Genomic DNA, 26,682 nt, shown 5'->3' with positions numbered 1-26,682 from the left:
TTTATAGACTTACTTAGGTCTCTTCATAAACATTTCAGTTTTGACAACTCAAAACACCCATAAATTGTTCTTCTTTTGAACATTGTAAAAACATATTTATAAAATCTTTCTTTGAAAGAAACTTCAGTTTAAAGACTTGTTGGTCTTCTTCAATAAACAAAAAATTATCATGAACATGTCCTTAAGATCATTTGAGCTTTGATACCATGTTAGAATTTTAAAGAAGAAAACAAAAGCAGATTGAAAAACATATAAACATTGCAGCAGAAATAAGTTAAAGATCTAAACCAAATATTTCTTTTTCTTTTTCTTTCTCATTTTGTTCACTCTTTAAACACACACATACATACTGATTTACATTTCCAGCATCCTCTTTTTATAAGGAAAAGTTCACATCATAATCTAAACAATTACCAACTAACATTATGGCTCAAAGTATGGAACACCATTACTTTTCACCTAATCTAATTTGCATATTCAAAAATCTTATCAACTCCAACAGTTTTAAATATAAGATAACTTCTAAAATTTTAAAGTTGATGTTTTGAAGGTGGATCGAGTTAAGCCATTTCCGATATTTTGTTTATTTTGTGAATTTCTATCGGAGTTTGAGAGGAGACTCAACCGATACAGTATTTATTTTATTTTTCAAATAGTAAAATCATACTTAGTCAAGCTCCATTTTGATGAATCAAATATTAATTTTATAGTTTATAACAGGAAATTGTTTAAGAACTCGAAGCATGTAATCGATACTTTTAGACGTTGAGATACTAATAGTTTACTAATACGTTGATTTTAGTATCATATTGATCTTTTAACATGTAAAATGATTGTCTGGTTGTACTACTTGTATAATATTGAGTTTAGATGGATTATAAAATTTGGCTTAATTGTTCCATTCCACAGCTTATATTTTGATTTTTTTTAAATAGTTTATATTTTAATTTATGATTTGTTCTTAGATCAACCGAGTTAGCGAGCCTCGGGATTGAGACGGCCGTAGCTTCTATTGTCGATTTATAAGCGTTTCAACTGTGAGTTTGTATTATTACTCTTAGTTATCATATAACTTGACATGTGTTAAATACACAAAGTCTTTTAGATACTTGTTTTTAATATGTTTTAAATATTGTCATGAAATAATTAGAATGTGCTACATGTTGGGTGGTAATAACACTGTGTTATGATTATTAATTGAGTTCTTGTGGTTTCTAACTTTGTAGTTAATTAATGGTGTGAAATGAACCAAAAATTATTGCACACAACCGTTGCGCCATGTAATTTGTGCAACAAATCAATTGTGCGATAGCCATGTAGAAAATTGAATGATAAAAATCTTAAGTAATAATTAAAAGATTCCCTATCGCAAATACTCATTGGCTTGATGTAAAAATTGTTGTGAAAAATTGTTTTTAATTTTGTCTTATTCTTAATTTGTCCTTTTGTGTTATTTCAAAACAACACAAATCCCACATGAAAAGTGTAGAGCTTCAATAATGAGTTTATAAGTATTTATGCAATATAGGCTCATAAATGTGTTGAGGGGAAGCAATGGGCTCGCGCCCCCCCCTCTCCGGAGTAGGCTTGTGGGTTGTGGTTCGGGATGAAAGTCAAGTGGGCTTGTCCGAGCCTTGACTAATCTTTTTGCTACCCGGTTTTATTATTATTTATTATTTATTAAATAATAATTATAGCCTTATGTGAGAAGGCCCTATTTTAGCATGTGTAAAATTATTTTTGGTTGAAGCCTAAAAATCCGGAAACAAACTTTGACTAAGTTTAATTAAAACATTTTTATTTTACCTTAACCACTAAGATTTTCGGTTTTGTTTAACTTAACCAATTTTATGTCTACATTCATTTACTTGACAATTAAGTTTGATTTTAAACTTTAAATCGTGACTTGCTGGATTAGGGGAGATACTTGATTCGCACAAACTGCGAAATATTTCTTAAGGGCAGTGACATCACGCCTCAAGCAACAATCAATAACACTCTGCCTTTCTCTTTTACACAACAATCTTAAGAAATATGTCTTCTGATACTTTGCGCACGGGTGTTACTGATACTGAGAAATCCGACGCTCCACCTACGGTTACGCTTCCTGCTACTGTTGCTCCGCCAACCTTGATGGCTACTGTTCCATACGCCAAACCCTTTCCAGACATCTCAAAGATACGAGTCTTTGATGTTGAAAACTTTCGGCGATGGCAGGAGCGGATCTTTACTGTTCTCGACATGCACGGTGTTGCCTCTGCATTAACCGAGGCAAAACCACTTCCTACTGCTGTCAAGGAATCCGAAACATGGCTTTTATGCCAATAAGGTTTGTCGACACACAATAATCAGTACATTATCTAATGAAATTTTTGACGTTTATTGTGCGTATAAGGAAGCAAAACAGATATGGGAGTCCATGATCAGCAAGTACATGGCTGAGGATGCTGGCAAACAGAAGTTTGTAATTGGCAACTTTTACAAATGGACAATGGCCGAGGACAAGGATATGATTGCTCAGATTAATGAATTGAAAATATAACGGTGAACTCTACTGAGGAGTTGAGACGGAGCAAAAGACAAAGAATTGAAAATTCTTTTGGAAATGAATTTTATACTTATTTGGTTGATAATGAACCTCAAACTTTTAATGAAGTTGTTTCTTCTTCTGAGTCTGTTTTCTGGAAAGAAGCTATTAAAACTGAAATTGATTCAATTAATCAAAATAATACTTGGGTTTTAGTTGATTTGCCTCCTGGCACAAAACCCATTGGCTGTAAATGGATTTTTAAAAGAAAAATAAATCCTGATGGTTCAATTGAAAAATATAAAGCTAGATTGGTTGCGAAAGGCTTTTCTCAAAAACAAGACATTGATCATTTTGACACTTTTGCCCCTGTAACTAGAATTGCTTCGATTAGAGTTTTAATTGCATTAGCTTCAATTCATAAACTTTGTATTTATCAAATGGATGTTAAAACTGCGTTTTTAAATGGCGAGTTAGAAGAAGAAATTTCTGACTCAACCCGAGGGTTGTGTTGTTTCAAAACAAAAGAACAAACTTTGTAAACTTTTGAAATCATTATATGGTTTGAAACAAGCTCCTAAACAATGGCATGAGAAATTTGACCAAGTTGTGATTAGTGATGGTTTTTCCTCTATTGATGTCGATAAATGTGTTTATACTAAAGTGATTGAAAGTGAGTCTATCATCATTTGTTTGTATGTGGATGATATGCTTATCTTTGGTACATGCCTTGGTATAATACATGAGACAAAGTCTTTTCTTGCTTCTCAATTTGATATGAAAGATATGGGAGAAGCAAATGTGATTTTGGGTGTTAAAATCATAAGGAATGGTGATAGTATTATGCTATCACAAGGACATTATGTTGAGAAACTTCTTAAGAAGTTTGGACATTTTGATGTCACACCTGTGAGTACTCCTTATGATGCTAACACTCAATTAATGAAAAATAGAGGAGATCATGTGACTCAAACTGAGTATGCTCAGGTTATTGGGAGTCTGATGCATCTGATGAATTTCTCTCGACCTGACATAACTTATGTTGTGTGTAGATTGAGTAGATACACTCATAATCCCAACCGTAATCATTGGAATGACATTGTCAGAATAATGAAATATTTGAGAGAAACCATGAGTTATGGTATCCTATACAGTGGATTTCCCGCTGTACTAGTAGGGTACAGTGATGCTAACTGGATCTCTGATTCAGATGAGACAAAATCCACTAGTGGTTATGTGTTTACACTTGGAGGAGGTGCGATTGCTTGGAGATCATCTAAGCAAACGTTAATTGCCAAATCTACTATGGAGTCCGAGTTTATAGCTCTGGAATTAGCTGGAAATGAGGCTGAGTGGTTAAAAAACTTCTTAGTCAGTATTCCTTTGGGTATAAAACCAACTCCTTCAGTGTCTATGCATTGTGATTGCCAAGCGGCAATAGCCATTGCTAAGAATAAAGCTTACAATGGAAAGTGATACCGACCTAATAATATCCGAACTCCAAGCATCGCCTAACGAATGCTATGCTCGCCCAACGGGTCTCCAACGAGTATCGCCCATGTCTGTCTCGGGCGGACTTATCCAGGTCTGCCATTTAGACAACCTCATCCACCCCGTTCCCTGACACCCACTACCCGGGATAATCGGGAACGTGCCTTCACCACTATCAATAATCGTGGGATAAACCCACGATTTCCCAGATAACAACCGCCTCAAACTCATTATAAAAGGAAGCCACCGAATGCCGAGAAGGGTAAGCACAAATCAGACTTAAATACTCTTACACTCATTTACCTACCAAAGAACCCTCTCTGACTTAAGCATCGGAGTGGCTTTCAGGCTGAGCAAGCCTGAAGTCCTTTGAGCTTATATTTGTTACTTGTGCAGGAAAAACATTACGGGCGACCCTGTAAAGATCGACCTGTATCATTTGGTGCGGTGAGCGTGGAACTTATTAGTTTCGTCGTTCCTTTTAGATACTTTTCAGAATTTGCTTTTTCAAGGATGGATCCCCTACGAGATAATACTCTACCGGCTACCAACAGAGAAGACAGGGAAACAGAACCACCGGCCCTAAATCTGTTTCCCCCCACCAGCGAAGAAGGAGAAACCAGCGACCCCCAGGCGATAAGACAGACGATACCTCCGATAGCCATAGCACCCGATGAAGAGCCAATCAACAACCAAGCAATGTTCAAGGCTTTCCTAGAAATCACCAGTTTACTCAAAGACATCAAACAGAGTATCTCGTTAAAATCGCCGGAGCAGGGATCAGCGAAATCACCAGTACAGAAGTCAACGTCAACCATGGATGCGAGAGGAAGGTGCCCCTGAAAATTCCGCAAAGAAACAAAATGCCCCCATCGTAATTCCAGACGAAGAACGTTGGATGGATGAACAACACACCCACAAAGGCGGAGAAGAGCACCTGGAGGAAAAAGTCCGTCAAGTCATGAGCAGGCTTGGGATAAGATGTGAAGACGTAGACATCTCTCTTCGAAGTGACTCACCACTTGCAGATTTCATCATCTCTCACGAGTTCCCTACAAAGTTCAGATACCCCCCAAATTTGGAGTCATACGATGGAACAGGCTGTCCCAAGAGCCATATTCACAAATTCCAAGCGGTGATCAATGTTCAGACAAACTTGGATCACGTACTATGCAAACTTTTTCCCACTACCTTAAAAGGTCTGGCGCAGGAATGGTACCAGAGTTTAAAGCCAGGATCAGTGCTGACGTTCAAACAATTCTCAGGACTTTTCCAGGCTAGATTCGTAGCATGCATCCCTCAAAAGAAGCTGTCCACAGACCTGCTGGCCATCATGCAATGGGAAGGAGAGACACTCAGGAAATATGTAGAAAGATTCAATAAGGAGGCGATGCAGATAGAAGACCTGAGCCAGGAGATCGCCTACACAGCATTACTCAATGGAACTACCAACTCCGACCTTCGAAAGGAATTGTTGGCTAAATCACCAAAATCATTTACCACACTGATGACCATCGCGCATACACAGATCAGAGTAGATGATGGCCAGAGAGAGATAGAGAATCGCCTCGGACGGGCAGAAGAACGAACATTTGCAGAAAGAAGAAATGGGGACAGATCGCCCATAGGAAAGAGGTTCGGAGAAAAAGGCAACGACCATTTCAGAAATAAAAGGAAAAAAGACGAAGATAGGCGATATACGCCCCTGAACACAACCAGAACCAACGTACTGTTTTGGGTAAAAGACAGCCGAGAGAAGGTCAGATGGCCAAGGAAGATGAACGCTGCATCAGCCAGCAAAAGAGACAATAGCAAACACTGTGAATTTCACAGAGACAACGGCCACACCACAGATGAATGCTGGCACCTGAAGGAGGAGATAGAGAAGCTGATAGAAAGGGGATCCCTTTCCCAGTTCGTAAAAAGGGACACCAAAGCCAGAGAGACGGAATCAGAAAGAAAGAAAGAGCGGAAAGAAGAAACCGCCAGAAGACCCAGACCAGAGCCAGCAGGCGTGGTTAACGTAATAATGGGCGGATCGACCGGAGGAGACAGCAATACTACAAGAAAGAAAGCTGCAAGAACAGTCTACTCAGTTAGCCCAGGTGCACCGAATGCTAAGAAATTCAGAAGCGTATCTTTTTCGGAAGGCGATAGTCATGGCTTATCAGTCCCCCATGAGGACGCCCTAGTTGTCAAGGGGCGACTCAACAATTTCGAGGTATCTCGGATGCTTGTAGACACTGGAAGTTCGGTAAACATGATCACGATGGAGGTGTTCGGCAGAATTGGACTCAAGAAAGAAAACTTGACACATGTCTCTACCCCACTGGTGGGACTAGGAGGCAAATCTGTACAGGTGGAAGGATCACTGGAGATAAATATCCAACTAGGGGATGGAGAGATCTACAAAGAGATCCGAGCAGAATTCATGGTGGTCAATATGGACTTCGCATACAACGCAATTCTCGGAAGGCCACTCTTGCACGATACGTGCGCATCCATTTGCATGAGGTACCTACTGATGAAAATCCCAACCAGAGAAGGCGATGCCGAAGTCAGAGGATGCCAAAAGTCAGCCAGAGAAGCATACTTTACAGCTCTCAGGAAAGTTCATATAACCTTGCCAGTATTAACAATGGAACCTCCAGAGAAGAAGGAAAGGGCGGAGCATTATGGGCGAACCGCGAAAATCGAATTATCCCCGGGAAAGGAGATAGAAGTGGGAGATGAGCTAGAAGAAGAAATCAAACGATCTCTGACAGAAAACCTCAGATCGCTTGGAGACTCCTTTGCCTGGACAACAGACGAATTGATCGGAGTAGACCCGGACGTCATATGTCATCGGTTGAACATAGCGACCGACGCGAAGGCAGTGATACAGAAGAAGAGAAGGCACTCGCCCGAAAAACAACTCGCCATCGCAGAAGAGGTCGCCCGGTTAAAAGCAGCAAACGTGATCAAAGACGCCTATTACCCCAAGTGGGTAGCAAATGTAGTGATGGTAAAAAAGTCCAATGGCACTTACCGAATGTGCGTGGACTTCACAGATCTGAATAAAGCATGTCCCAAAGATAGTTTCCCACTCCCACACATTGATCAGTTAGTAGACTCCACAGCAGGTCACGCCCTCTATACATTCCTAGATGCCAAGGCGGGATATCATCAGATACCCATGGCACCTGAAGATCAGGAGAAGACGGCCTTCATAACGGACCGGGGATTATATTGTTACAAGATGATGCCCTTCGGTCTGAAGAATGCAGGAGCCACATATCAGCGGCTGGTGAACTCAATATTCAGAGATCAGATAGGAAAACACATGGAAGTTTATGTAGATGACATGATCATCAAAAGCATCCGAGCTGAAGACCACCCAACAGATGTGAAAATAGTCCTGGAGACGCTAAAGAGATACCAGCTAAAGCTCAACCCGGAAAAGTGCGTATTCGGAGTACCGGCGGGCAAGTTCTTGGGATACATGGTCTCTCAGCGGGGTATCGAGGCTAACCCAGATAAAATCGAAGCGGTCTTAAAAATGACACCGCCACGGAGCATACATGAAGTCCAGAAGCTCAACGGCCGGATCACGGCTCTAGGTCGGTTCATGTCCTGCTCGGCAAAACGATGTCTGCCTTTCTTCAAAACCCTGAAACAGATCAAGAACTTCACATGGACAGCAGAATGCCAGCAGGCGTTCGAGGAATTGAAAAGCTTTTTATCTTCGCCCCCACTGTTGGCGAGACCGGATCCGGGCGACGTGTTATATTTATACATCTCTTGCTCTGACGAAACAATAGCAGGAGTATTGGTGTCGGAAAAAGGAGGAGAACAATACCCGATCTACTACATTAGCAAAGTACTCAGAGATGCGGAGCTGAGATACCCGAAGTTGGAGAAGCTGGCGCTATGCGTATATACCGCCACCATCAAGCTCCGACATTACTTCGAAGGGCACCAAGTCATTGTACGGACCGACCAACCATTACGAAAAATCCTCCAGAAGGCAGAGACAAGTGGACGCATAGCAGAATGGGCCATCAAAATAGGAAGTCTGGGCGTTATCTATGAAGCTCGAAAAGCACTGAAAGTTCAAGCACTAGCCGACTTCTTCGCAGAATTAACGTTCAAAGAACCCATGGAGGACAAAACGACTCCCTGGGAGATACACGTCGATGGAGCAGTTTGCGGAGAAGGAGCGGGCATCGGAGTCGTGCTCAAAGGACCAGGAAGAATTTTAATGGAATACTCAGCAAGACTGGAATTTCCAGCTTCCAACAATGTCGCGAAATATGAGGCGCTGATAACAGGGTTGCAATTATGCGAAGAGCTCAATATCTCCGAAGTCCAGATCTACAGTGATTCACAACTGGTTGTGAACCAAGTCTCAGGGAACTTCGAAGTAAAAGAAGCTACATTGAAGAAATACGCCAAGCAGGCCAAAACCTTCTTCGCCGATAATGGGCGATCCTGGTCGTTACAGCAAATACCCAGAGCAATGAATGGAAGATCAGACGAATTGGCAAAGTGGGCAGCAACAAAGAATTACGACTCAATGAGAAACATCCCTCATGAAATCAAACGACAGTCTAGCTTTCAAGAAGAAATTGAGGAAGGCGAAGTACTGATGGTAGAAGAGGAAGAAACCTGGATGACCCCCCTCACAGCATACCTGGCTAATGGAATACTCCCCGAGGATAAAAAGGAAGCCAAAAGAATAGTGGTACTCTCATCAAAGTTCGGAATATACAACGGCCAGCTGTACAAACGGTCATTCACCCATCCGTGGCTAAGATGTGTGAACAAAGAAGGAGAGTACATCATGAAAGAATTACATGAGGGGACCTGCGGAGCACATGACGGAGCATCAACACTGGTCAGGAAAGCACTGCTACAAGGCTATTATTGGCCCACGATGAAAGAACAAGCTACAACGCTAGTAAGGGGATGCTGGCCTTGCCAGCAACATGCCTTGGTACCGAGAAAGCAAGCTTCAGAAATGAAACCCATCGGCAGTGCATGGCCGTTCGCCCAGTGGGGTATGGACATCCTGGGACCTCTCCCTTTGGCCACAGGACAACGGAAGTTCCTGGTAGTGGCAATCGACCACTTCACCAAGTGGATAGAGGCAGAACCACTGGCAAAAATCACCCAACAACGCATAACTAACTTTTTCTTTAGATCTATCTTGTGCAGGTTTGGAATACCGAAGGTGCTGATCACAGACAACGGAAAGCAGTTCGACTCAGCAAAGTTTAGAAAGTTTTGTGCCGAGTATCAGATCGACCTAAGGTTCACTTCGGTTTACCATCCACAATCGAATGGGCAAACCGAAGTGGCCAACAGAATCCTACTGGCCGGACTAAAAAGAAGACTAGACGAGTGCAAAGGAAGATGGGTAGAAGAACTCTACAGCGTCCTATGGAACTACCGTACCACCCCTAGAGAATCAACGGGCGAAACTCCATTCGCCCTAGCCTATGGAACGGAGGCTGTAATTCCTGTAGAGATCGGCGCACCCACGCCAAGGACAGAAGACAACCAGCTAAACCTAGAAGAAAACAAAGAAGAGCTCAGGAACAATCTGGATCTCCTGGTTGAAAAAATCAACAGATCAGACATCAGGATGGAAGCCTACAGACAAAAGATGGCCAAACATTTCAACAGCCATGTAAAGAAAAGAAAATTCAAACTAGGCGACCTAGTCATGCGAAAAACCGAAGTCAAAAAAGGAGAAGCAGGAAGCGGAAAACTGCAGCCAAACTGGGAAGGACCTTACACCATCAGCGAGGTCATTAAAGAAGGAACATTTAAACTCACCAACTCCATGGGAAGAATCATACCAAGGACATGGAACGCCAACAACTTGAGAAAAATTTAGTCACAATGGGTCGCCATCAGACATGATTAGTTATTCCTTAAAAAGTAACATAATTAGTCAAGCGATGTTTAGTTTCAATATTGTATTTCAATTCCTCCAAGTGATGTTTAATCACAGCATTGTGTTTCAATTTCTACAAGTGATATTTCATCACATTATTGTATTTGAATTTATGCAAGTATTTTAATTTACCCTTGCTCGGACAAGGAATTTCCACAGATATCGTCTCTTTACCATAGTTACTGATTACTTAAAATATTCCCAAAGAGGAGAACTGACGAGTTCATTCCCAAAAAAGGAAAATACACAGTCAAAATATATATATCGCCTAAAATAAAGAGAACATAGAAACTAACTGTCTCAAAAATAAAGAAGGCAAAAAAAAGATATATATTAAAAAGAGGGCAAATGCCCCACAAAAATTACAAAGGAAAGTAAAATTCCTAACAAAAGAAAATATACAAATGTACAAAGTACATAACAAAAAAAAAAGAGAGGGAAAATTCTTCCTATACAAAAACTAAAGGGAGAAAGAGGAATCTAAAGCTTGATCTCTGGCTCGACCTTCTCCGGGGCAGCCTCTTTGTTCCCCTCCAAAATATTTGGGACAGATAGCCCCTCCTGCGAACCCCGCCTGGCTGAAGAAGAAGCATCAACATGAATGTTGCCAGAACGAGTGGGAGAAGGGACATCGGCAAGACTAAGAGGATCGGACCCTGGAAGGATAGACTCCAGATCAGAAGGCCGATCCAATAAGTCCAGAGCAGCAAAAGGCCGCTCCGAAGATATAAGCAAGCCGAAGTCCTTCTCCTCAGGACTACCTCCCAAACCGGGAACAAGAGGCTTCTCGCCAGCCTTGGCAGGTTCCTGGACCCCTTGGGCAGACTGTTCGGCAACCTCAGCAGCACCTCCACCATTTTCAGACTTGATGGAGACAAACAAGTCTTGGGGAGAATCTGGCTCACTCTCACTGTTAACCCCCTCGGGAAAGCCATATAAGAATTCAACGTCCCCATCAGGATGACGCTCCAAGTAGGTACCCACGATGGCTTCAGTGAAGTCAGTCAGATCATTGGCTAGCTGGGCGGTGTTACGGCGACGCCTCTCCTTCTCACGAATCAGCCTGCCCCGCTTCAAATAAAGCTTCTTCTCAGCAACAGAGACTTTATCATTAAGGGCCGTGACGGTGGTGTCGAACTCCTTCTTGAGATCGTCGTAATCAGTACTCTTCAACACCACCTCTGCCGCCAGATTTTTATTCTCCTTCTTAAGGCGGGCGACCTCCTCAGATAGCACACGCTGCTGCTTCACAACACTCTCCCTCTCTCTGGATAACCTATCCACATCAGCACGAAGAGAGTCCAGCTTCTGAGTGCACCCGCCATGTTCGCTGCGGAGGGAGTCATACTTTCCCTTCAGCAGCTTGTACTCCGTCTTTACCTTCACCTGCATCTCTTCGTCGTTAAGACGGTTGGAGCGGTATTGACGGATGGCATATGCAACCTAAACATAAAATAAAGCTGAGTTAGGAAAAAACCATAACAGGAAGAAAAAGGCAAAATGATAAAGTTAGAAAATAATCACCTTTGCCAGGTTGGAAAAACAATCGTCCATCAGTACGTGGTCCGGCCTCTTCAAATAGTAGTCAACGTCCGAAGGGCAGCAGGAACCCCGGAAGATGTCGTGGGCAACGGCAGGACAACGTACAGTAGCATCGGCCCCATACTTTTGAAGGAGCAGGTCGACCTGAGTCACCATCACATCCCTCTTGGGCCTTTTCATCGAGGGTCCCTCCCCCTCAGTATCTTCGCCCCTGAAGAAGGAGCTCGCCTTTTGCTGCCGGTCGAAGCAGCCGGGGCAGTTTGGGGAGCCAGAGGAAGGGATCGGGGAAGCTTCTCCTTCGCAGGAACCTCCATCTTATCCTTCCCCTTACCGGTGTAAGAGGGAACAGCAGGAGGAGGAGGGCTGGTGACAGGTTCCTTTATCTGGAAGCCTGGCAGCACCACCCTAGGAGTGGGAGCAGATTCATCACCCTTCTGAGAAGAAGGTGGTTTGCCTCCAGCCGAGGAAGGAACATCGCCTCCTTTCTTAGCAGGCGCCTTCTTAGCCTCAGAAGACGGCTTGGGAACAGCTTGGGGAAGGGCCTCCCTCTCTCGAGCCTCTCGGCGAGCTCTCCTATCCTCCATGACCTTCTGCTGAAGTTCCTTGAAGTTCGGCACTGAAAAGTCAAAGGAAAGAAAATTCAGAAAACGCTTCACAAAAATTAAAAAGAGCTTAAAAGCTTCATGGTACAAACAAGGTACCAGAAGGACTAAGAGGCATAGAAGAAATATTAAGAGGGGAAGAAAGCAGTGGTTCGCCCATGTCAGGGAACCCGTCTCCATTATCAGGCGATGTCTCCCTCTTGTCCTCATTCTTCTTCCTCTTCCCCCTTTTTCCACCCTGCACTCTCTTATTTCTCTTGGAGGCAACACTTTGGTCCCAGCCGAAGTAGGAATCTATCAGATTCACTACGTGCACCTTAGCGCCACCTCGAAGCAGACGTAACGTCTCTTTATCAACCTCGCTCAGGTTCGCCTTTTCCAACTTAAGGGGCCCTTCCACAAAAACATTCGGAATGGAGCCCCAACCCCCTTCCTTCTTGGCGATGACGAAGTTACCTTTCCACCGCTTCAAAGAATTGGGAAGGCCAGTGAAGGGAGATCTTCCAGGTTGCAAGTAGAAGAACTCATCGCTTTTCTTCCTCCCCAAAGAATAGATCGCCCTAACAATCTCGTAGCCCACCTGTCTCTTCAGTTGGAGTCCACGAATAAAAACTCCGGTCAAGTGACGGTGGGCATTAGGATGGAGTTGACCCAAGGGGATCTTAAAATTATCGAACACTTCTTGGGTGAAGAGATCGAGTGGTAGCCTCAAACCCGCCTCAAAATCTTCAACGAAAAGCAACTGTTCATCATCCTTTAAGACCTGGCTAACAGCCGAGCCCTCAGATGGAATCCGAAGGCTAATGAAGGGGGGAATTTCGTACCTCGCCCTAATCCAAACAAGGGCTTCTTGACCCAGACTGATGGTCCACTCAGACAAGGGCTTTTTCTTACTGGAGGATGTCCCAGAGGAGACCTTACGTCTCTTAAAAACAAAATCCTCCTCATCTCCTTCGTCATCACCTAATCCACCATCTCCGGCCTCATCTCCACTAGCACCCTCAAGGGGAGCCTCACCCTCTGGCCCTCTGTCGTCAACACCCTCTTCACTATCAGGGATCACCTTCTGAGACAACCCTTCCTCGTCAGATGACAACTCAACGAGGGTAGCAAGAGGAACAGGGTAAGTAGGGTCACTGGTAGAACTCTCAGAAGAAGAGGAAAAAGAAGGGGAAGACACTGAAATCCTTAATGAAGACATCCTACAAATATACTATCTAAAAGCAAACAAGAAGAAGGAAGGAAGAGGACAAACAAAAATAGCTAAGCCACTTACTGATTATAAGAGAAAGTCTGATGCTATGAAACTCGAAGAAAGCCTGGTTGGAGAAATAAATCAACAGAAGTAGAGAGTCAGATAGAAAATTCAAGAGTAAAAGATTTTAAATTAAAGAACAAGTACCTCTTTTATACGCCAAGCTAGACACTCGAATGCCTGACAGCAGGAAACTCCTCGAAATAATCAATGAGAAACCAAAAGTCGCGTTCTTTTATAGTCAAAAAACGCTTCAGATTCGTAACCGTTGCAGGAAACGTTTGAAATTCAAATCATTTCGAAAATTTCGGAAATTCGAATTTTGAATTTTGGCGCTTCAAGTCTTTGACTTAGCAAGATTACAGGGGGGGGGACATCTGATACCGACCTAATAATATCCGAACTCCAAGCATCGCCTAACGAATGCTATGCTCGCCCAACGGGTCTCCAACGAGTATCGCCCATGTCTGTCTCGGGCGGACTTATCCAGGTCTGCCATTTAGACAACCTCATCCACCCCGTTCCCTGACACCCACTACCCGGGATAATCGGGAACGTGCCTTCACCACTATCAATAATCGTGGGATAAACCCACGATTTCCCAGATAACAACCGCCTCAAACTCATTATAAAAGGAAGCCACCGAATGCCGAGAAGGGTAAGCACAAATCAGACTTAAATACTCTTACACTCATTTACCTACCAAAGAACCCTCTCTGACTTAAGCATTGGAGTGGCTTTCAGGCTGAGCAAGCCTGAAGTCCTTTGAGCTTATATTTGTTACTTGTGCAGGAAAAACATTACGGGCGACCCTGTAAAGATCGACCTGTATCAGAAAGAATAGACATTTACGTCTAATACATGATGTGGTAAAGCAATTGCAAAAGGATGGAATTATGTCCATTGACTATGTGAAGTCAGAGCTGAATTTGGCCTATCCTCTGACTAAACCTTTGGGAAGGAAAATGATCCTTGAAACATCGAGGGGAATGAGACTTGTGCCAATTTGAGTATTAACCGTGATGGTAACCCGACCTCTGTGATTGGAGATCCCATGAATTTGGTTCATACGGGTAATAACAAGTCGTGTGTTAGTCCTGCTAGTACTAAATTTGATTTAGTTCATTCCTATGTTGTGAGTTGTGCTAGGAACAACTATTGTGAGGTTGAGTTTGTAACTCTTAATGATTTCATAGTCCTTAAGGATAGTTATGTTTAGTTGCTATATAAACTTGATGAAATCACCTATATGAGTGTGGAGTGGGGCCACTCCTATATGACTTGTGGCTAAGTCGTTAGAGCACTCATGAATAAACAGGTACGCGCACGGCCTAAATGCGCACAACCGCGTTGAGTAGCAGTTTGTGAAAATATGATGTGAGGGATGAGAATTATAGCTTACAAATGGAATTCTTGGTTCATAGAAGTTTAAAACTTCATCAGGCTTACCGTGAGTTATATCTCTTCTTTTCAGGTTTTTGTTCATAGTCCAAAAGACACCGAAACTGATGCATTTATATTTATAAGAGAAACTAATCAAGCAAGTGTTTTTCTGTTTTGAAATAAGTGGAGGATTGTTGTGAAAAATTGTTTTTAATTTTGTCTTATTCTTAATTTGTGGGTTGGGGTTCAATAATGAGTTTATACGTGTTTATGCAATATAGGCTCATAAGTAAGTTGAGGGGTAAGCAATGGGCTCGCGCCCCCCCCCCCCTCTCCGGAGTAGGCTTGTGGGTTGGGGTTCGGGATGAAAGTCAAGTGGGCTTGTCCGAGTCTTGACTAATCTTTTTGCTACCCGGTTTTATTATTATTTATTATTTATTAAATAATAATTATAGCCTTATGTGAGAAGGCCCTATTTTAGCATGTGTAAAATTATTTTTGGTTAAAGCCTAAAAATCCAGAAACAAACTTTGACTAAGTTTAATTAAAACGTTTTTATTTTACCTTAACCACTAAGATTTTCGGTTTTGTTTAACTTAACCAATTTTATGTCTACATTCATTTACTTGACAATTAAGTTTGATTTTAAACTTTAAATCGTGGCTTGCTGGATTAGGGGAGATACTTGATTCGTATCAGATATTTTAATACTGCTTCTCATGCTTCCAGTTTATTAACTGAAGAGCTTGTTGTATCCTGAGAGATATCGCACATACTGCGAAATATTTCTTATGGGCAGTGACATCACACCTTAAGCAACAATCAATAACACTGTCTTTCTCTTTTACACAACAAAAATGACGTGGCGCAACGGTTGCATGGGATATACACTCGAAATGAACTCAGTTCGACTGATTTGCTGCGTTTCCCATTTTTCAGGAGTTGTTGAGAAACGTTTTGAGTGCCACTTCTGAAGTTCTTCATTTTTAAAAGCTAGCTATCTTTTAATATAAATTCATGTTATGAATCTCGAATCATAGTAGTTCTAGAACTTGGCTAAATTTGTTTGTATTCGAAGTTTAGCCGATAAATTAATTATGCATTGCATACATTTGAAATTCACCGGCTATAAATTAATTATGCATTGCATACATTTGAAATTCACCGGCTATGATTATAAATGTTTAATCTAATAATGTTACACTGTGGACATGCATGTTGGATATTTTATTGCATGCTATTTGAGACCGAGACTCGGATCGTGTATCCTTCAGCGATGATAGGTTGGTTGGATGTTATATGATAGACCAAAATGCACGCGTTGTGATTTTTTTGAAGCAAGAGTGGAACTCTGCTCCTCCTTCCCGCGGATCCGAAAAATTTGAAAAATAATAAGTTGATTTTGTTTTGTGTAAATGGTGTTTTTCTACAGTTTTTAATTTTAAAAATTTATTGATAATTAATATAAATTAAATAAAAAAATTATTATTATTTATTAAATTTATAAGGAAAAATGTTTTTTTGTACTACTAATCATAATATTAACGTTTAATTAGAAATAAGTCAAAAATAAAATATTGTTTTTAATTTTGTTACCGGCGTTTTGCGTTTTTGTGAAAACCGTAACAAGTGTGTGAGTGTGTGCGTGCCAGGCAGCGGATTCCAATTTGTGAACTTAACTTCTTAAAAGGAGCAATTGAAGTTTGGTTAACTTTATAACAAGTACTCCAATCAAGTAATGTTAAAACAAAAATATCCAATTGTAAATGTGTTTACTAATTGAATACAGTGAAAGTACGAGTGAAAGTACGAGTGTTTGAGTAAAAAAATGCAGAAATTCAATCGTAAAGTTCTTTACTGATTGAAAAAAAAATTGAAATTGCTGAGTGCTGAGTGTTTTTGCCTGGGCTGGGTTTTTTGGATGATTGATCGGGGCTTTTTTTTCTTCCTGCTCTTGTCTTATTTATAGACTTTGTCACTTGAAAACTGCTGCTTCATCTTTCAACTGCACACGTTCTTTCCCACCTTCAAAAACTACCAATTGTGTCTCTTGTTGCTTCTGCACGTGTTTTTTGACTTCTAATATTCTGAAAATAACCTTTTTGGGCTTATAGGCCATGTAAAACATAATTTAATGGTCATTTTAAACATGGGCCTAACATTCTGAAAATGGATTTAGGCCTTTTGAAACTCCTAGGAATAACTCGTCAACTTCATAAGTTGATCGGAGCCATTGATTGAACTAAATAAAGCTCAATCTGATTCTGAAATTTACTACTCCCTCGCTAACTTCCTCAAACAAGAAGCTGTTAGAATTTTAATGTTGGTTTACAGGTTGAGCATCTATTAGGGTTAGTAGTTCCAATTACAAAAAAAAAAAATTGGGTTAGCACTAGCAGTGTTGTGTGTACTGTGTATGAACGGGGGAACTCAAATTTGAACAAATTGATTACTCTCCAAAAATGGTCTTGTTTAATGTTTTTACCTCAGTTTTTTAATTTTTGCAGTAATCTCTCAATAAAATATAAAAAAACTTACAATTCCACAATAACCCAATATTAGTTGTTTTACAAAAATATTGGACAATTATGCCCCCTCCATCAAAGTGTGCTAGAGAAAAAGTTGCAGGTCTTGGATACCTATTTGGCCGTGAAAAGCAACTTTTTATGTGTAATTAAATTCAGATTTAGAGTTTTAAATAAGATTCCGGCGAGGCGATGACAGTAGTGGTCATGGGAGGATGGATGGGAGTAGGTGTGACGACATTGACATGGCCAAAACTAAGAAACCACCGGAGGAGAAGCCTAGGGCCACATATTTTAAGGGGCCTCATATTATTATGGGGTCATTGAAAAATAATTATAATTTTTTAAATATTTAAAATATATATTTATTAATTATTTTAATGATAGATGTTCTAATATTTATTGTGAAAACTAGTTAAACCTTTTAATAATTAAAAACTTAACTTTAAAGAGATCATATTTATATAAGGTCTTTAAAATATCTATAAATATATTTTCGATTCTTTTGTAATATTTTTATAATTGATTTAAACTCATTAATACCAATACACAAAAAATAAGATAATTTACATGTTTTAAATCGTTTAAAATCAATCTTTATGTATTTATCTTTCAAATAAAATAATTATGCTAAATGTGTCTTTTTTGTTTTATTTTTGCAAAAATACATATTTTAAAAATCTAAAAAATATATACCAAAAATTTACCAACGATCTACTAAAAATCTATCAATAGTTTAATAAAAATATATCTTTATAAAAAAATTATATGAAAAGAGCATAATTTTGTGAAAAAAATAAAACAAGCTTATTTTTTTAATATAATCTGACAAAAATTGATATTTTTTTAAGGACTCTTAGAAAAATCGCCTAGGCCCACATATCTTTTAAGACCGGCCCTGCTTTTGAAATTATAAATTTGTGTACGGTTCATGCCAAGAAAGTGACAATTATGCCAAAAGCTATTCAGTAAACAAGAAGGATTAGAGGAGAATGCCCTTAAGTGGATATGTTCTTGTTTTTAGTTAAGTTTATGAATTAAATATGTAATGGTAATCGTATTATATGAATGGAAATTCAAAATGTTTCTTTTAAATGATTTTGCTCTTATCTGGTTTATTTTGGTTACCCATATCTTTGCATTTCAAATGCATTAATGCCAATTTTAAAATAATAGAAAAATAAATTAAACATAGCGTGAGAATTTATATATAGTATGTGCTTATGGTATTAAAAATTAACTCAAGGCATTCAGTTGATATAAGTTCACATCCAGTTCATATTAAGTTGATTTTTAATTTTATACACTGTCAAATATATTTCACTTAAAAGAGATATTCAATTTGGATTATACTAAATCTCAAAATTTTCTCTTATAAAATGTCAGTTAAAATTGTAAAGAGCAGTAAGACAAATTTTATTTCAAATTGAATTAAGGTAGTTCAATTCATATAAGTTCACATCTGGTTCACATCAAGTTGATTTTCGGTTTTATAAACTGTTAAATATATTTCATTTAAAATAGATATTCAATTTGTTATTACACTAATTCTCAAAATTCTGTCTATATAAAATGTCATTTAAGATTATAAAGAGCAACAAAAAGTTTTTTTTTATTAAAAATTGAATTAAGATAATTCAGCTGATATAGGTATACATCCGTCTCACATTAGGTTGATATTTGGTTTTATTAACTGTTAAACCGACTTTAGCATCGGAGAGTTAATCGGACATGTTTTGCAGGTACATTCACCGGTTCAGAAAGCAGACTCCATCAATAAAGAAGCACCGTGTTATTTTTTGATATATTTTAGACTACATGTACATATCAGACTCTCATATTTGGTTCACTTTTGAATTTTAATTTTAAAGAATTTTTTTTCTTCGATAGAGGTATTTAATATTATAAAAAATTCACATTGAACCTCCGAACTTAAAATGCTACATGTCCGATAGTGACTAGCCAATGTGAACTATCGAACCTAATACGCCAGCACTGAGTTGGTCAGCCACTAATGGACATGTGATATTTAATGTTCGGAAGGTCCAATGTCATATTTTTTTATTAAGTACCTCCATCGGAAGAAAAAAATCATTAGGTTTCAAATTCAAAACCGAATCAAATGAGAGGGTCCAATCTGTACATTTAACCTATATTATATTATATTTTATTATATTAATAAAAAAATATAATTGTCAATTACATAATTCGCGAGTAATGCAGTCATGTTATCATGACAAATTTTTTATGATATTCCCTACAATGTGCTTATAAACCTTGGCCAAAAAACTCTCTCTGATTTTAAAGATGCTAACAAGGAGAAAGAGTTTAGTGGAAGTGCAGAGGCTATTCATTGGACTAGACCAATGCGAAACTGGATGTGTTGGAAGCAGAAGCGCTACTATGGGGCCTATCCCTAGCAAAGGACTGTTTGTGGAAGTGGAATCAGATTGCTCCCAACTCATCACTGCTCTAAAGCAGAATTCAGAATTCTTAACTGCAGTAGGGGACATCCTAAATGACATCAGAGAGGAGACTCCCCATTCCACGTAAGGGTGTTATAATCGGAATTTGGCAAGTATAGGGACTCGAACGTGAACAATTTTGGAGTAGGGCCATTTCGAACAAAACTGGTATAGTATAAGGCTTTTGTATGGGTTTTGCCAAAATAAAATGGTCAATTTTTAAGTAGGGAAAAAAATAAAACAAGCCTGGAGTATTTTTTGCCAAAAAATATTCTAAATAGGTATACGGCTCAGTAGCCCTTTGTTTTGCCATGTTCGAGACAAACTAATAGAGACAGTTTTATAGCATTAGGCGTGCTGTACCTCCATAAGTTACACAAAGGGGTTATATGTTCCTCGTAGTAAACATAGAGGGTATATTTAGATATTTTTCCATATGAATAACAAACTTTAGTACAGGCTGATCAATCCGATGGCTTTAATCACAACTTGAAGTTTTGTTCGACAGTTTGCAACATATTCTTGAGCATGTTGTTGTCGAACAAGATGGTCTTCTCGTATTGCAGTGAAGTAAGGAAACAGCAATGCAGCTACCAAATGTAAGGAGTTGATGAATGGCTCAAGAAAGCATTGTGGTGGTACCAATATTTTGATCCTTCAAGGGTGGCAACTTTAGGATGACCCAAGCTGGTGAATCAGTAAGCCACAGTCCTACACCAGTCTCCTTGTGCTTGAAGTCGGGAGCTTTCACATTTCTCTAAATATCGCAAAACACAAATCAAAAGAGGGACATAGCCAAATAAATGAATCATTAATTAAATTAAGAGTTACCTTATTTGATCTGTTGTCCCACCATTTATTCGGGTTATCTACCAACTCCGTCCAATATTCATCACCTATAATCAGCCACTATACATGTTAGTCGAATAATTATTTCACCAGGACGCACCAACTTTATGAATGACAAAATAGATACCAATAGGAATAGAAGGAAAAAGGACAATAAAAGGATATACAAGTAACTCATAAAAGCAGAGGCAGTTTGAAAACTTCAAAGAAAAAAACAAGGAGAAAATTTAACCAGATAAGTCGAGGTCTTCATGCCTCCTCACAGGTAAAATTTCACCTCAAACTAGCACACATGCTCAAGGCTTAAAAATACCTATTTTTTTTCTTTCTTACTAACAAGCCATACAACCAAGTGACAAAATTGTTTGCTATCTATGCAGTGACATTAATTCTCAATAAACACCACAGCCAAATATCGTAGCTGATCCTGATCTGAGGACCTTATAATATTTTTGCTTGTATTCAAAGAGGGTAACATACTGTTAAAACTGTCAAGCTCAACTAATTCAATCTCTGTTGAAGCTCGTTCGCTTTAGTACATAAGATGGAGATGATATCGTACAATTGTGACTCCATTAAGAAGTTACCAATATGGGGAATTTGGGATTTTACCTTAAATATCACTAAATTTTCAGACAGTAAGTCAACACAACAAATAATCCTAATTATTGCATTCTGTGCATATTGCTTTTCTCATGGTTAGAAATTAATTAAAAAAAGTGAATGTTTTGTTCCTTATAAAGGCATAGTTCTTCTAAGCATCAACAAAACAAGGCTACCAAGTGTTTCAATGTCAAAATGCCTAGTTCTGATAGTACATGATTGTTTCGTTCACGGGGTGCTGCAGGTGTGTAATCAAGTCGAAAATCCACTCGACTCTAAAATTCAAACTTGAAACATGACTCAAACTGGATCAAGTTTTATTATAGGAGACCGAACTCGAGGTCGACCATTTTTATAGTAGAATAATTGTGAATCGATTTCGAGTCAGCTCGATTTGATTATCTGTATAAATATTTAAAAGTTAAATTTTAGTATAAAAGTAAAAATTATTGTAAATGTGTATAATTATAAAGAACAAAAAATGAATAAAATCTGATCAGGCTCGTGAGCATGTCAGGCTGAATATTGTGATGTTCAAACTAGACTCGACCATTAACTAGAGTAGCTTGAAATCGAGCTTGACTCGATGTTAATCAGATTAATTTCAAATATTTTTGAGTAAATCTCAATCAGCTTGTGAGTTGGCGTGAATCGATTACTCCTATGCTTTTATTTCATTTTTTGAAATAGGTACACCCCTAGATAGTTTTTTGTATTTGACAAGTAAAGCTTGTTGACAGTCTCAATGTACTCTGTATTAAGACAGTTGTATTTGAAATTTTGTTATGATCAATGTTAGCTCTTTTGGTTATTGACCAAAAAGTATAGGTATGAGCAATATAGTCTTGGTAAACCACTTTAGATTTTATCTTGCCTCAGTACTCTTTACGTTAGTTAAATTATTTTCTGTGCTACGCAAGTATTAATTCCGCCAATAAAAATTAAGATCGTACATACATATCATAACAGTTATTTTGATACCTTTATGCTGCTTCACTTGTTTTGATTTAGGACTTTGCGCATCAAACTCCACCATTTCAAGTTTTGACACAACCCACCTTGGTGCCATATTAAGCCACAGAGGTAGACCACCATCCTTGCTTTTAAAATCAGGATGTTTTGGATTCACCTGTTTAAATTAAAATAATAATTTGAAACAAGGTCTTTATTTTTACACGCGACGAGCAATAAACACCAAAATCAATTTTTTTGTGTCAATTAGACCCTTGAGCTTTTCAATTTTTATTAATTAGACTAAAAAATATCAATTTTTTTTACGAATAAAAGTATCAATTTTGAAGATAACAGTAAGGAGCTTATTGACCAAAATGTTGGAATTATAGATCATAATTTAAGGTAATTGATAAAAAATACAAGGTCACTGTACTACTTGATTAAAATATTATTTTGATGTTAATATTTTATTACGTACAAGTTCATGGAGTAAGTTAAATTAATTAAAATTTAACTCATGCGTTAAATAAGATGTGTAGAGAAGATGAAGTTATTACCGATCCATTCAGCTTACTACTGCGGTAGTCATACCACTCTTTTGGATTTTCATGGAGGTCTCTCCAGGAATTTAACAAAGAATCACCATTTTTTATCATGTAATCTGAAATAAAAGTAAAACACAGTTTACATCACCACCTAAGAAAAACAAATTAAGAGATGTAAGGCAAATAAAAGAAGCACAACCACAAAAAAAAATAGAAAAGCATATATCCAAACTCCCGGTCAATAAATTGTTTACCTATTCCACCTTTCGCAGTGGTTTTCGTATCAAATGTCACAGCCTCTAGCTTCTCTAGAATCCATTTGGGTGTGGTGTGGTCAATACAAAGTAATTCTTTATTGTTCTTTCTTTCAAATACTGCACCCTTTGGATTGCCCTATTCATATGACAAAAGAATGCATGCGATTTAGAAGTTCATTCTTCCTCACCCTACCTTCAATACAGAGAGAGAAGATCAAACTTACTTACCACTTCTGATCTGACGTCCCACCATTCATGGGGTGACATCAAAAGATCTTTCCACGACTGTTCAGCTTTTAAATCATCCTCTGCAATTGCTACAAAAAGAATAAAGTTATTGGTGAATGAGTGCAATGATTGTAACAGGAAAAAGAGTTATTTAATATGCACTAAAAAGAACTAGACTGAGAAACGAGACGTCAGATGGAATCAAATTCCCATAAGCTCAAGCGACATATAGTATGTTCACGAAAACAATATTAGATACAAAAATGTGCATCAAAATAAAATGGCATACTAAGTTTATACAAGGAAACTAATTGTGAACTAGTGGCAAAGTTAGATTCAGAAATTTACAATTAGGTTATGACTGCATAACTGTTTCATAAATGATTAGACAATGTTACAAAAAGATTTACAAAAAATAAATTTCTTTTAATTTATGATGTCTAAAATATGTTTTCATGTGTCAATTCAAGTGTTGTTAGTATTGAAATTTTTTTTGAGATATCAATTTTGTTCATCTTCTTTCCAGGAATTAGACAAACTGACTGCAGGAGAGAGGAAATTGAGAGAGACTGTGAAAAACAAGCACACAGTACCTGTGTGACCAACATATTATTTGGATGGGATTTTCAACACTGTCCTTTGTTTAGAATAGGATAATGTCCGTGAAAATGGTGAAAGACGGTTTCCATGGTTTCTTGGAAACCCTCTCTCATAAATAGATAGTGAACAATCTTTGATAGCGCACTGATTGAACCGAGACTGGACTGAGACCGTTGGGAGGGGGAGAACTGGCTACAACTTTGAGGATTAGGAATTTCAGTATGAGGCCTGATTTTTCTTCTCTACAAACACATTCCACAACTGCTCTTCAAACAGCACATTGAGGGCATTAGGTAATGAATGCATAATTTTTTCCAATCGCAAAAACCTGCCAAACATTATAAGCTAATTCATTTACCTTGCCCTACCATCCTTTTGGCAAACATAAGTTAAAACTGATAGCTTCCTGCCAGTAACCTTTAACCGGTAGTGTTATTTCCTATTACAAAAGGAGTCCTATAATAGGTCTTTTTCAGCTTAAATGTAATTCATAATTCCTAAGCATGTTTAGCAACAATTAACAAATAAGGTAACATCAATTTTACCCTATCTTATCGTTAGTTAATATAGCTTATTATCAAAAAACAAATTTGAGACAGCGCAAGAAAAGAAAGGCATGAAAAGGTATGGAATATGAACTTACCAAAATTCTTTAAGGGCTCCTTTTCTGCAGGTTGCTCAGGCAAATAGTCTTCTTTTTTCTGCTTATGTCTCCAGCTTTTCCTAATTTGTGAAGAACCTTCTATAAAGTTGATACTGTTTACCGTAATCTAGCATGAAGAAATTTGAATGTCACTGAGTCATAATTTGGGAAGCCTCCTCTATGCTTGTCTACACATACATCGACACAATGCATAGTCTCACAATTTGAATATATTGCTATTTGATAGACGACAAACACATCCCTCCTCAACCAAACCGCTAAAAGAATTTATTAAATACCCAAACCCATACACATATAAAGTAAGTAACGTTCATTGAATATTCGCTAAGATACGTAAAATTAATATTCATTTTCCTGTGCTTTTCAATGACCGATGACCTTACCCTAACTGGAGCTTGATCCTGAGAAACATCAATATGAAGGGGTTCTGCAGTTAGCTGTCCAGCAATGTAAATATGATCATCTTTTTTCAAATGGGAAGCAGCAGCATGAGCCAAATCACCTTCAAATGTTACTGGAATCCTGATATATTAGGAAATCAAAAATATCAAAATGTTGTATAACTGAGAAACAAAACTAACCATGGGAAATAACTCAAGAACTCCCCAAATTTCTTTCCAAAATCACTAAAGCATCAGCAAAATTTAACAAATACATTCATAACCTAAGGTGAAAAAAGTGAAGTTATTTAAGAGATATTGACACAATTTGTGTAATATCATAGGATACACCATAGGATAATTATTTTCAACTAATGAAAACACCATAGGATACAAAAGCACTCCAACTGCAATATCAGCCAAAAATTCGAAGGAAAAAAAATCAAATTACGCGCAGAAATCATCATCAGTAATGTGGTAACAACACCAGTATCAAGTTCTACTATATAAAACAGTCATTTGCAAAATTCTACAAAAATGATCAACCATCAAGAAGTGTAATAAATAACTGATTTTTCCTTTATTTTTACCTAAAAAGGACTAAATTGAACTTAAGAGCACCATAAGTAAACAAAAACTCATATACTAAACAACTAATCTATGAAATCCAAACCAAACACACAAGAATTGATTGATATAATACCTGAAATTAGGGGAGTCAGATTGAGAAATAACAGTAGTGGCTACAAATTTATCAGCATGAAACTGGATATGTTCGCTTATGTAACCAATCAAATGAACAGAATTGGCAACCTTAGTCTGAAAAGGAATCTCTTTAGGTCTAGGCCAATCACATGATGATGATGATGATGATGAAAAAGAAGACGATGATTGTGATAGGAATCGGAGAGCAGAGTTTCTCCGGGAAGAACAGACTGCTCTGTACACTGAATTCATTGTCGTTTGGGCGGGTGTTTTAACATTCTAAACAGGCAGCGCAATGCTTTTGTTGAGGTTTTTGAAATTGTCTCAATCAGGGTTTATCGGTTGGGTTTTATTGTTGGGTTATATGGGCTGAGTTGGATGGGTTGTGATATACAGAGGAAATTAGATGGTACACTGAACGCTTCAAAAGGCGACCCTTTCGAGTTTCCCCCACCAATAGATAGAAACAAATAGGAATAACCAGCTGAAAAAGGTGGTCCGGAAGCTTCCTCTCTCCCAGCAAGCAAGACGAGATGCCCAAGAAATTTTTCATAAATAAAGTCATCTAAAAAATTATTCCATCGAACAAATTCTCAAAGTCAAGTTTCTCGCTTAGAAAGATTTTCTTCTTCTGTCTTAGGAAAGTTTAAACTAGAGGACGGGTTATAAAGGAAAGAGGAGAAATAACTAGATCCAAGTCTAAAAAAAAAGGCAGATTCAATTGCTTCGAACTTTTGCAAGGTAAACTAAGCTAATATCGAAACGCGCGCCGCTCAGACATCCATCCCCTTCGCCCTATCTATCCCTTCTGCCCTTTCTTTGAGTTGGAGCTAGCCTAGGTTGGCCAGAGATTCTTGAAAGCTCCTACTTAATCTCAAACATATGGTCCAAATTTCATTTTTGAAGATTACGGTGTCCATCTTTTTTCTTGCAAAAATAATCTTTATTATCTCAACTTTATACCTTTTTAATTTAAAAAATATGGTAAGAAAAAATTGGAAAGGATTTTCATATCTTCCATTTAGATAGAATTTTTAAAAATTCATCGAGATTTTCGGCATTTATATCTCCATTTTCTCTAATCCAAAAGAAAAACTTAATACTTATAAATCAATAAACCCTAAAATGCAATTTTGATAAAATCTGCTCACCCTCTTTGTCTTTTA

At 38.3% G+C, this 26,682-nt stretch overlaps 2 protein-coding genes across 2 annotated transcripts; one reads left to right on the top strand and one right to left on the bottom strand.

The window, feature by feature from the left end:
• The first annotated feature begins 4,838 nt into the window (after positions 1-4,838).
• LOC126668547 (uncharacterized) lies at positions 4,839-9,899 on the top strand. Its single transcript, XM_050361737.1, has 2 exons — positions 4,839-9,146; positions 9,258-9,899. Exons 1-2 carry the CDS (start codon positions 4,839-4,841, stop codon positions 9,897-9,899), a joined length of 4,950 nt encoding a protein of 1,649 aa, XP_050217694.1.
• Positions 9,900-20,045: 10,146 nt separating this feature from the next.
• Positions 20,046-26,310, bottom strand: LOC126668917 (protein OSB3, chloroplastic/mitochondrial-like). Its single transcript, XM_050362147.2, has 9 exons — positions 25,515-26,310; positions 24,815-24,953; positions 24,411-24,537; positions 23,168-23,256; positions 22,937-23,075; positions 22,695-22,798; positions 22,165-22,312; positions 20,563-20,627; positions 20,046-20,488 (listed from the first exon to the last, which is right to left on the bottom strand). Exons 1-9 carry the CDS (start codon positions 25,766-25,768, stop codon positions 20,351-20,353), a joined length of 1,203 nt encoding a protein of 400 aa, XP_050218104.1. The 5' UTR covers positions 25,769-26,310; the 3' UTR covers positions 20,046-20,350.
• Positions 26,311-26,682: the final 372 nt, after the last annotated feature.

The sequence above is a fragment of the Mercurialis annua genome, linkage group LG2, assembly GCF_937616625.2.
Source record: "Mercurialis annua linkage group LG2, ddMerAnnu1.2, whole genome shotgun sequence".
In the NCBI taxonomy this organism is placed as follows: domain Eukaryota; kingdom Viridiplantae; phylum Streptophyta; class Magnoliopsida; order Malpighiales; family Euphorbiaceae; genus Mercurialis; species Mercurialis annua.
Note: the sequence above shows the minus strand (reverse complement) of the source record. Positions and strands in the feature narration are given on the sequence as shown.